Consider the following 12,043-nt stretch of genomic DNA (forward strand, 5'->3'; position numbering starts at 1 on the left):
TGGGAGCTGCAAATAGCCCTGCGGGGCTGGCCGTGGCGCCATGCCTTGGTGACGCTGCCGTGTCCGGTGATGCTACACACCACACTGGGGGTATCCCTGGCAAGCACAGCCAAGCAGTCCCTGGGACTCTCCCAAACACCACTGGTCCCAGTGCCTCCTCCGGGCACTGGTTTGCCCTTGCTGCTGCTCTACAGCCAGCCCAGCTGGGGACAAAAGCAACTGGGGGGCTCGGACCTTGTGAGCCGCTAGCGGATACCCAAGCGTGATGAGGCCAGGGATGTGCAAGTCCAGCCCGTGCCAGTGGGGATGCAGCTTCCCTGCTAAACCATGCGGGAAGAGACAGCGGGTCGGTAATCGCTGCGTGATCATCGGCTACATGTGACGGTGACGCACGCGAGCGCGTGCAGGCTGACTCATCCCCCGGCCGCTCCCTAGCGCCGATCCCTACCGGAGACGCTCACCGCCGTGGCCCCAGACTATTTTTAGCTGCCAGATCATTACTGCTGCACGCCTTGGAGCAGAGAGCCTGTGCGAGTGCCGGGGCTGACACATACAACTGATGTCCCTCCTCCACATCGTTAGCTCCTAATCCATTAAGAGACACCTCTATCCTACACCTTTGATAAGGTGAGATGATAGATGGGCACCTATGGGCTCTTCAAACCACCAGACAACAGCCACTTACCCACCTCTACTGGGTCCCCACAGGGATGGCCCTGCCCGCAGAGGGGGACTTGTTATCTTCAGCACTCTGTGGGGAGGTGACATCCTCCACAGAGACCATCCCACCTAATGCGGGCCACCCACCTGCCCTGGCGCATCACTTACCACCCCCTCTCGGACACCTCCTGTTTTGGGGAGATGCAGCATTCCCGCTGCTCCTTCACTTCCCCAGCTGCAGCAGGGGCCCGTGCCCTCTGATGGGTGATGCTGTCACTGCCAGGAAGCGGGACCTGACATCACCTTGGCAGGGGTCGGATGCCTACCGGAGCTCATGCCACTTCCCTACCTGGTACCCCCAGCTGCCTACAGCCCCACGCACCTCCAGCTCTGCGTGAGCCTCCCCACCATACGCAGGATGGAGCTGTCAGAGATGTCGCCAGGTGAGGTCTCATTAGCGTACGGGAAGTCAGCACAAAGAAAGCAAATATACTGAAAGAGCAAATATACTGAAAGCTCACATTTTGCCAGTGCTTTCCATCCCCTTCACGGATGAGAAGCGCGGCAGGATGGCATCAGCCCTGCGTGCCTGCTGAAGGTACCACCTACACAAGATCTTCCTGAAAACGGCTCCTGTTTGGGGCTGATGCCCTTAAAAAAGAGATGTGGGCATGCACCCGTTAGCCAGCTCCTGGCTGGGAAGCACCTGCTGCCAGACAGAAACGGATTTGTTTCCCCACCTCCAACTCACCTTTGGTTTTGGGGTGCAGGGGACAGCTGAGAGGACCCACACAGCAATGCTGCATGAATTGCACCTTGACCTCTCATCCAGCCTGCGGGGGGCGGGGGGGAAGCACCAGGGACAAAGACACAATGTCAGGAGTTTTAAAAAAACTGTTGCTTTTCGGCAGTGAAGATTATCTTTGGTGATCGAACCTGTTCTGATGGCAGCCCAATCCAAGAGGCTCGTCAGAGCTGATTTTATCGAGATAATGGATTAAACATATCCGACAGCTACAGTTTGGTCAACAGAATGATTTTTGTGAAATTTCCCAGCCAAGTGAGCAGCGTGCCGTGCCGGCGCTTTGTTTCAGAAGAGATCTTCCTTTTCCCTTCTCTGAGTCTTAAACAGTCCCTTTTCACAGCCTTCCCCTGGTAAAACACACTTTATATGATCCTTTTACATGAAAGGATCATAACACGTGTATTTCAAACACATCCTCTCTGCTGCGAAGATGAGATTTTCTGGCCTGGCTGATATTCCCCCAGTGACCGCAACTCTCCCCATGCCTGGCCGCCTTTCTGCACACCATTTCAGTGTAGCTGAAGGGGGAGGAAAGAAACCCCCCCCCCCCAAACCACCTCCCCACAGATGCCTTCGGAGCCTGGGACCGTCGTACAGCGCATCCATACCCTGTCTCCACGCAGACTGGGAGCCCTCCCACAGGACTGGACCATGACACCGTGAGACATTGGAGATAAACACAAAGGGATCGACAAGCCAGCATGGATCCCTCCGTTGGAGTGGACAGACACTCTGGCCATGGCAGGGACCAAACGCTCATGAGACGTCGGAAAAATGAAATGTGGGTGTCAAGCGCTCTTTGCTAGGCGGAGTCTCCCGGCTGCTTGCTGCACACCCTTTTTCCTCCAGGTTTTCACGTTGAGACAAGGGAAAGCAATAAAACCAAAACTCGCAGTGTTATACCTACTGTGTAACCACCTGTCAGTAAATTTATGAACAATTAGGAAGTGAGAGTGCTTCCCAGGGAGCTATTTGTGCGCACGCTAAAACGTTCTTTCTGTTCAGAAATATAATGGGGAAACAACTCCAGTTCTCCCCCCCTCTTCCCCATTTTAGCTTTTTGCAGTAATTAATCAGCTGCCACCACGCTTTTGTTCCATCAGCTCCCGGTCCTTGCGGCACGTCCCGATGCCTCCTGCCAGCTCTGTTCCTGCCAGCTCCTTTTTGCCCATTCCGGGAAGCCTCAAGAACAGGAGCTGAGGATGCTCTCTGGGTGCTACCCACCCCATCCCTGCTCCAGACGTTTTGGGTTAGCACGTGATGCCAGCCACTTTAGGGACAGGGCTGTTCCCTGGGCAGTTCGTGCCGTTTTCTTCCTGCCATCAGGCTCTTCCTTTTTCCCAACCTTCCCCCTCTCCGCACCCTCGCTCCTTCATTATTCTTTCATTTTTCCACTTCACTGCCTCCCGGTCTTGACGCTTAGTGCTTTCCTCTGTGCGGGTGTTTCCTTCTCTCTTCCCTTTGTTCCACCAGTCTTTGGGCTTTTCTTCTCATCCTTTTTTTTGTTTGTTTGTTTTGTTTTTATTCCCTGTCCAGTTGCTTCTTTCTTCAGTCTTTGCTATTCCTTCTAGATCTTCTCTGGGCTCCCACTGGCTTTGAATTCACTGCCGCATCTTCCTCATTTGGCTGTCTGCTCTCTTGCCCATCTTCCATTTGTTCAGGGAAGGAGGAAGGGCGACGTAGGGGTCTGGCTGGTCCTTCCGAGCCTTTTCCCATCCCAGGACACCGGTATACATTGCTTGTCACAGGCACTGCTTTCCATCCATGGGAGCAGCACTCTGTCCTAGGCAACACTTGTGGACATCAGCCACCACCTTTGGCAACAAGGGCATTGCTCTCCAAGGAGACCTGGAAGCCACGCTGGGCCACCTCACATCGACCCGATTCTTGGCCAAAGAGCTGTGACTTTAACCTGTGTCACCCTGGTCTGGCTGAGGCATGGCAGCCACCAGATCCCCACATCCCCTGGGACTGGCCGTGCTCCTCTCTGCGATGGGCTGGACGTGGCTGTGCGGGCAGGTAAAGGAGAGGGACACCCCAGCAGTCCCTCCTGCAAAAATGGTGGCACTGGACACCTCCAGCTGCCATTAGCAGCCAGGTTTCTAGGCAGCTCTGCATGCCAAGACAGCAGCTCACACACCCTCAAGCACCCTGTCATTGCCCTTACAGACTCACAATAGCTAAACCGAGGGGAATACTGATGAAAATGCATCAGGAACCCCAGGCAAGCCCTCAGCGTGGTCCTGGATGGCAGAACAGCACAGCACTTTGACAGACAATGCTTCCCTTCTCCCGCTCCTGTGAGATACTGTCAGCTCCAGGGTAGAAGCAAGCTCTGCTCCCTGTCCTGCAAACGTACACGAGGCTTGGATGCCACATCCCATCCTGCTTCCACCTCGGGGGAAAAGAAAGTATTTCCCTGCAACCTGCTGCTGCAATGCCACCTTGCATGGTGCTGCCACGTGGTCCAGGGTCTCCTGTGCTGTTTGCGGGCTCTACGAGCACATTTGCAGATGTAGAGCACATTTTGACCGCTCGCTGAGGCTTTCGGTTCCCAAAGTGGTGGCTTTCAAAGGCTCCCTGCCTCAGAACCAAAAGGAACCCTGCTCTTCCCCAGCAGCTCCCCTGACTCTTCCTAATGGAGCTTGTGCTAATTGATTTTTCCTCTGTGCTTGCATGCGGATGTGTTTTGTCCCTCTTGCGCCATCCAGCATCCAGCTAAACAAACCGCTCTGCCCAGGGTGAGTCCCCTTCCCTCCCCACCCACGCACAAGCCCCCAGAGAAGGATGTGTGAAGCATTACTTTAAATGCCACGGACCTTCTGTGGTTTGGACTCGTGCTGCTGCTGGGAAGATGTCTTTCCAGCCTCAGTGATTTTTTTTTCCATTTCCTCTTAACAGCCCTTTGATTTCCTTTTTATTTCTCTGAACTCCATCTCCACTGCTACAAGCCCAACCTCCGGGAGAGTCTCCTGCTTCAATTAGCTGTTTAATTCATCCTCACTGGGACAATTAACCTGGTGTAGTGAGGGCTAGCCAGATCTGAGCCTCCAAATAGAGTCTTTGACAAAAGACTTGACAACAGGTGCGGCAAAGGGACACAGGACACATAGGATGTGTCCAAACATCACCAGCCCCTTTGCCACCCCACCTGGTGAGATTCTTTAGTGCCAAGAGGGGAGAAATGCATGAGAGGGAGTCTCCTCTACCCACATCTTTGCCACGCAAGGCTGGAGATCTCAGTCACCACCCAGTGTGTCTGTGTCATTGTTCCAAAAAAAACAAGAGGCAAACTTAGATGGGTACAGAGGGCCTGGGCTGAGCCCTCAGCCTTCTGAGAGTTTGGTACGAGGAGCTGCGTTCCTCCTGTGACACCCTCTCACTGCTGCTGGCAGGATGGAGGGCAGTCAGCCCCTGGGGACCACACCATAACAAGAGGCACATACAGGACGGGCAGGTGAGGAACACTTGCTTTGGACATGACACGTCACCCAGCACCAAGATGAGCCCCATGAACCACCACTGCTATTCCTACAAAACCTGAACCCAAGCTGTATATAAATGCTGCCAGCCCAGCACGCTACGTGAAGCAACGGGAACCTCTGTCAACATTTTGTATCGGATGTTTTGCGTGATGTTGACTGCACATCATCACTTTTCCTCACTATCATATTGTTTCTTAGGTAGACCCCAAAAAAAGTGCCCCAAACCATCTGGTATGGATAAGTATCCCAAGTGCAGGAAAAGCTGCTCCTGAGCAGGGAGACAAGCCTGCTCCAGAGGTCACAGCCTGCCAGGCTTACTTGCTCTCACCTTTTCCCTTCTTCAGGCTGCTTCTGCATGCCACACGCACACTTCTCACACCAAACTCTCCAGCATCTAAATACTAAGCAGTTAATACATAAGCACTTTCTAGGTTTCGAGCCTATTATTGGGTCTTTCCTACAATGACTTAAGAAGGCTGAGCTGCTCTCCTTGCCTCCTCAGCTCTCTGTGTGCCCTACAGCCTCGCGGTAAGGTTTTAATAAGTATCGCCGTCTCAGCTCCTGCCTGGATATCAAAGGCAGTGTGATAAAAGCAAACTTAACTGCGGCCATCGTGAAATCCGTGGTGCTGAGGGAAGCCCAGAGCACAGTCTACATCAGGGAAAAAGAGCTCAACGGGACCGGCACGGGGTGGTGGTGGCTTGCCCTTTCAGAGCCTTGAGAAGCTAGTTGTTATCAGGAAGAAGGAAAAAATAAGACTCAATTAGCTTTTGAGACACTTATGGAAGAGCTACACCTGCATCGGTGCTGCTTTGAGAAGCAGCGGATGTGACAAGGGATGCAGGACTGGCTCCAGGAGAGCATCTTTAGGTGCAAGTGGAAAACCAACCACATGCCCACAGCCTCACTACTGCAAATGAAGGCCATGGTCCTTCGAAACCTACCCTGGCTCCCAGGGTGAGGAAAGCAGCAAACACCAAGACGGGAAAATGGATTGCACCGACCAGAAACTAAAAGTAACAATGCCGACAGCCGGGAGAGGCTTTAATGAAAAATCTATGGCGAGTAGGATTAAGGCAGTACAGAGGAGGATTCTCTAAATAAATCAGAAACAGAGGCCATCTGAGGAATAGCAAAGACCACTATCAAGTAGGGGTGGCCAGTATCGACATTCACTGCCAAGATCTCTGCCAAAGCAGATCCCAAAGCGACACTGCGCTACGCTACACCGCTTCGGCATGTACGCCGTCCTCTCTAAGCCACTGCTGCAAGGAGGCCACCAGGCTTGCCTTTTCCCAGGGCACTGATGGCAAAAGCCACAGCCTCGACCTAAACATTGACCCTGAGCAATGCTTTTCAGACTGAAATACACCCAGTGTCCCGAAACAGCCCAAACCAGCTCACGCCAAGGAGGCAGAGCTGCATCCTGCCTACGGTCTGCCGCGCTCCTTGCACCAAAACCATTTTGTGACACAGTGTGGTTGATCTCCCAGCTCATCCTTGCAAGCTTGCACCTCCCCGGAGCAGAGATGGGCTCCGCAGGGGGTCATACCCAGAGGCAGGAGGGCTCACCCGAGGTCCAGCCCCACAGCATCCTCCACTCAAGCTGTTTATGACAAGAACAAGATGACGTGGCTCATCTTCTACTTATACAAAAGCAAATGCCAATCCTCTCTGCATTTCTACTTCTCCCGAAAACACATCAGCATGCCACAAGCACTGCGCATGTCCCTGAAAGCGTCCATCCCATCGTCACGAGGTGGTCCCGAAAAAAAAAAAAAAGGAAAAAAAAAAAAAAAAAAAAAAAAAAAAAGAGGAAAAGGGAGATACCCCCCCCCCCCTCTGGCTTCCTGCCATCTACGCTCTTATAAACCCTTGTTAACGGCTGTTGCAATGAACCAATCCAAGAGACATATTAATAGCGACACTAAGAGACACATTTACTGTTGACTGCAACTCCCTGGCAGATTTATCGCCCGGTTGCTAGGAGGGAAGGCCAGGCCCCGCAGTAGCACAATTAAAACTCGATTGAACACAGGGACAAAGAATCAATACTCTAGCCGGCCAACTTTTAGTTTTGCAAAATACAAATATAAATTAATTGACCTGAACGGTTGCTAACTGGTCATTACTGCTTGCTCGCTGGCCAGCTGGCACGGGTGAGGCGTGCCACCGAGGCATGCGCAGTCATCCCCCGTGGTCCTCCCGCTGCTGCTGTTGCTGGGGTGGCTGCCTCCTTGACAAAGCAGGGCTCAAGCCTTGCTCTTGAGGCCATATTTAGTGACAGCAGAGGTATAACATAACGGATAGAGGTACAACAGAAACAGAGTTTTGCTCCCGTCCCTGTCAAGTATGTGCTCTGCTTGCATGCACAGCCAGGACTGGATGCTTCCTTGGAAAATCCCTCCCTATTCGCCCCCACAGAAAGCTGGCTCTTCCCCGGAGTGCAAGCAGGGAGGCTCCCAGCCCTTGGCTGTGCTGGTGGTGCCGATGGCAATGCCACTCGATCTGAGCCACCAGAAAGCATGTTCCAGCTGCCAGGGAACTGCATTGGAGTTGAAGCAGGGAAGGATTTGCTTCTCTGGCCCAACACCATCAATGGACAGCACGGTGGCACCTACATAGGCATCTTCGTGGGAGACCAGCTGTGTGGCTTGAGATTAACGCACTGAAAGAGAAATACAGAAACTGCCCAGCACAGACCACTTGACCCGTGCCTGCGTAACGAACGACACATCCCCAGCTCCTCTCAGGCTTCCCTTCAGCTGCAGAGAAACAACGCTGCTGAGAACCACCGTCATGGCTGTGGTGGGAGCAATTCAACAGGACTTGCTTACACCAGGGGAAAACTTTTCCCGGTGCAGTTAGGAATGCCAGACAGTTCTGGATGCAAACAATCCCTCGCCTTCACACAGCCAAGCCTGGCAAGTGCCTGCATTGCAAGCTCTGCTCTGGAAAAGGGGCGAGGGCGGTGGGTGCTGAGCATCCCTGCCAGTTCACCTAATTTCGTTAGGTGCAAAGCACTCGGATACTTCACTGGTGTTGACTGGATGGATTAGCACGATTAGAGAGCAGACAGGATAAACAGATTAGACTTCGCAGACGGACAGCTCACACGCAACTCAAAAAGGGGGAGAGGGAGAGGCCTAATGAAGGGGGATGGAGGGGATGCTCCCGGCAGCCCTCCACTCCCCTCAGTGAGCATTCCCCTCTCTGCTGGGGCACCCCGATATGTTCCGGGCAGGAAAATCACTTGGATGGACAGCCACAATGAAACCCTGCCTCCTCTAAATGAGAAAGATACATAAATATATACATATCTGTGTTGGGGGCTTCTCAGAGACATGTCGAGGCTGAGAAATTTTTCAGATTTGCTCATTGCAAAATCAATACCCATCAGCTGTTCGAAATTAAAGGAAAGATTAGGTCCTGGTTTTATACACGCTTTATTGTATTCTGAGAGCTTTCTACTCAGCCAGATAAATCTTCTTTAAGAGGATTAGGAAACTTTCATTATCTTTATCTAACCTGAACTAACACTAACTCTGAAAAATTAATCTAGAGACCGGACAAAAGCTGGTAGCCGGTGCAAAGCCACAAGGATCCGGAGTTGGTGTCCACCGGAGTGCTACGGGCACCTCTGATCTGCCGGCACCCATATCCCCCCATCTGAGCAGCCTCAGGGACGCTGGTTTCCAACCCAACAGCATCACCTACGAAGTCCCGTGCTAAAAGCCCTTCACAGCCCCACAGCAGCTTTGACACACTTAGGCAACCTGCCCTCTCCTCTCTCCCAAAACCACGGAGCCTTGTGCTGTTGGAGCCTGCTCCTCCGCTGTGCCTGGCAGCGCTTTGCTTTTGGCTCTCCTGAAGCATCTTCAGACACTGGCCCGAGCACTTTGCTAACAACTCCCTGACACAGTGAGCTGCGCAATATGGTCCCGAGCAGCGGAGACGGGTCAAATGCACAGCAGGAACAGGCAAAGGGAGAGAAGGAAGAGCATGCCAGAACACAAACCCCCGGTTTCAGTCCTCAGGTGTCCTCTGCCCTTTGTGATGACCATATAACACAGCGAGGCTATGACTCAAGCTCATCTCCCTGGCACGGTGGGCACTTGTCCACACCTCCGTTTCCATGCTGCTCGATCCCTGAAGCAACAGATGTTGGTCTAATCCCTACATCTCCATCACCAAGAGGACCTCCAAACCCTTCCCAAGTCCAGACAGCCTTCCACATCAAACAGCCCATTCAGCAAGAGCACGAGGCATGTTAAGACCTACCTTGCACGATGAGATGGACGCGGGAGGTCTTGGGGTGATTGTCTGTCTGCACGGAGCAGGTGTAGGGGCCCTCATCGTACACATCCACATTGTGTATCTTGATGCTGTACTGGGTCTTGGTGTTGGAGAGGATGACCACGCGGTTGTCTATAGACCACTTGTCATTGCCGGCGTACAGGATGGTGCTGCGGTTCAACCACGCTACCCGTGTGACCCGGTCATCCACGGTACACCTGCAAAGGGAGAGACAGAGAGTCACAAACCTGAAACAGAATCCACAGCGAGCATCCTGGCTCCTGAACGGGGACATGAGCACGACAGGAGCTGTGGCACTGGCTCCCCATCACACGCAGCCGGATCATCGGCATGGAGGTGGCACATGCCACAGCCACGCTACCCTGCAGCCACATCTTGCATTCCTCCATCACCTGAGATTTCACAGAAACGGCAGGTTCACCAGAAAACAAACAAACAAACAAAAAAAACAAAACAACTGTCTTTTTCTGTTATATGGAGCTGGGGAACTGCAGACGAAAATCCCATTGTGTTTGACCTCCGCAAGCCAAGCAGACTTTCCGTATCGCCCTTCTCGCCCACCTCTGCCACCCCCCCTCCCTCACCCTCGCCGCGCACTGAGAATTTCAGATGAAGCTGTAAAATTTGCTGACAGTTTGGCTTGTCGGTGCAGGGAGATATACGCACCCACTGTCGGGGGAGAGGGGCCGCAGCACACGCACGGGGAGAGGGAAAGAAGAGAAACAGCCGGAGACAGCAAAGCCAGTGCATGGGGAAGAGAAGGGAACATTTGGATAAGCAGCTGTAAATCCTACAAGTGCCTTGAAAACACAATGCGGTCGTTTCCATTATTTATTTCCTGCCTGGCGCCCACCCTCCCTGCTCCGAGACGCGTGGGGGCTCAGCAGCTCCGGTTCGCGGTGCTGACTTATGCTTGGCAAAGAACGGGGAGGGGCGGGGGGGGGGGGGGGGGGGGGGGGGGGGGGGGGGGGGGGGGGGAGGGGGGGTGGTGGAATTAAAACGTTCCCGGAGAACATGGCTTTTTCATTCTGTTTGATAGATTTTTCTCGATCTATTTACTCGTGGCCCTCTCTGCCGCTGCCATGGCACCTGCAGGAAAACCACAAAGTATTTGGCTGAATTAAGAGCCCAGCATTTCTTGGGAGCTTCGCCTTGCCCACCTGAGGACGGCGGCAGGAGAGCTTCCTCTCGGCATGAAAGCAAACCGGGAAAACCAAGCTAGGCGCAAGCTTGTGCTGGCGGCGGCGACACTGCTGCAGCTTTGTGCAGCCAAGATCATAAGAAAAGGCACCTATAGTCAATCAAGAAACTCGTGCAAGTCCCTCTCCCCACGCCTGTAAATTCAGAGGCGGGTTGGGGGGCTGTCCCTGTCCTTGTCCCCGCCGCGGTGCCTCTCCTGCAGAGGCTTTGGGGGTGTTATATGCCTCCCTTGCTGGAATTGCGGAACGTCACCTCGATCAAGATTATTAATCGGGCAGACGGAAGGGGCAGCACTTGGCATGTTTGAGGGTCCCCCCAGGCGCTCAGTTCAGAGGAACGAGCCATATATCCTCCCGCAAACAAGTAATTTTCCCTTTGCCGGAGCTGTATGGCTCCGCCAGCCACATCACGTATGGACGCCAGGAAAGACGGATGGCCATCCACGCCTGCTGCGGCACGGCTGGCGCGCCGGGAGCCTGCCCGGGTGTCGGATGTGCCCCGGCTCCTGCTCTGCCGGACCGAGGTGGCCTCGTGCCGGCAGACGACGTTGTCCTTTTCGGCAAGCTGAGCCCTCCCTTCGTTCAAATTAACTGGGGGAGAGCTAAGCGCAGCCGAGTTAAGTTCGGCCCTGGGGGATTCCAGTCTAGTGGACTATAACTGCTGTCTCACTTCATTATAATGAATAATAAAGAGATACTTACACACGGCTTCTGTAAATTATTCATTGCGTGCACTAAAAAATCAGGACAGCAATATGTAAAACAGACAACTTGCATGTCTGCGCTCATATAAATACCCAGACTACAGCTCTACGAGGTACTCTCAGGTCCCCTCATTAGGGGTGAAGCGCAAGGACGAGGGTTTGAAGTGAAAGGGATGAGGATCTCGTGCCATCACCAGGCACGTTCGACTGCCACTGCCCAACTCCAGCTGGCACATCTCGAGTGCACTTCCCGGGAAGATCTGGGGCCGGTCTGGGACCCCTGAGAACTGGGGTCACTCCTTCTGCATTTACAGCTCGCACTGATGGCTCAGAGCCACACTGGCAGGGCCCAGGGATGCCCGTAACATGGGCAGACACGTGCATGTGAGGAAGGGCAAGGACAGCATCGCTCTCCCTTGCCCGTAGTGCCCTCGAAATCACTCAGAGCAAATGGGCAGGAGCAACTCAGAGACTCCTTCCAATAAACTCATGCCAAGAGCAAGGAGGCAAAGCTTCCTTCTCCCCATTCCCCTCCCCTCAGTTGCTGCCACTCAACAGACAATTTGGGATCAACTCCCTTCAGCTCTGCCTGCTTAGTTAGCATCATACTCCTCTCCACCGGAGCCCAGGCTGGCCCTGGCAACTGCAGGTAGGGAGGGACAAGACAAACCGTCCTGCTTCAAAAAACCAGCCCTCCTGCACCTCTTGGCAATGCATCAAAGCTATCACCAGCAGAAAAGTCACCATCCACCAGCTGGCACGGACAGCGTGGCATTTCTGGAGGCACCTTCTTGCCCAACCTTGCCTTCCTGCTGCAAGTTGACCCACACCCTGGCAATTGGTGCCTCAAAGGCAAATACTGACCGACCCCCC

General features: G+C 53.6%; 1 protein-coding gene across 6 annotated transcripts in view; it reads right to left on the minus strand.

The window, feature by feature from the left end:
- Positions 1 to 12,043, minus strand: part of LOC121098360 (opioid-binding protein/cell adhesion molecule homolog) — a 309,136-nt gene that overhangs the window by 15,964 nt on the left and 281,129 nt on the right. For all 6 annotated transcript variants that reach the window (XM_040616273.1, XM_040616275.1, XM_040616272.1 and 3 more), the window contains one exon: positions 9,232 to 9,464. In XM_040616273.1, coding sequence (XP_040472207.1) covers positions 9,232 to 9,464 — 233 coding nt within the window. The remainder of the gene's footprint in view (positions 1 to 9,231; positions 9,465 to 12,043) is intronic.

This window comes from Falco naumanni, chromosome 16 (genome assembly GCF_017639655.2).
Source record: "Falco naumanni isolate bFalNau1 chromosome 16, bFalNau1.pat, whole genome shotgun sequence".
Taxonomy (NCBI): domain Eukaryota; kingdom Metazoa; phylum Chordata; class Aves; order Falconiformes; family Falconidae; genus Falco; species Falco naumanni.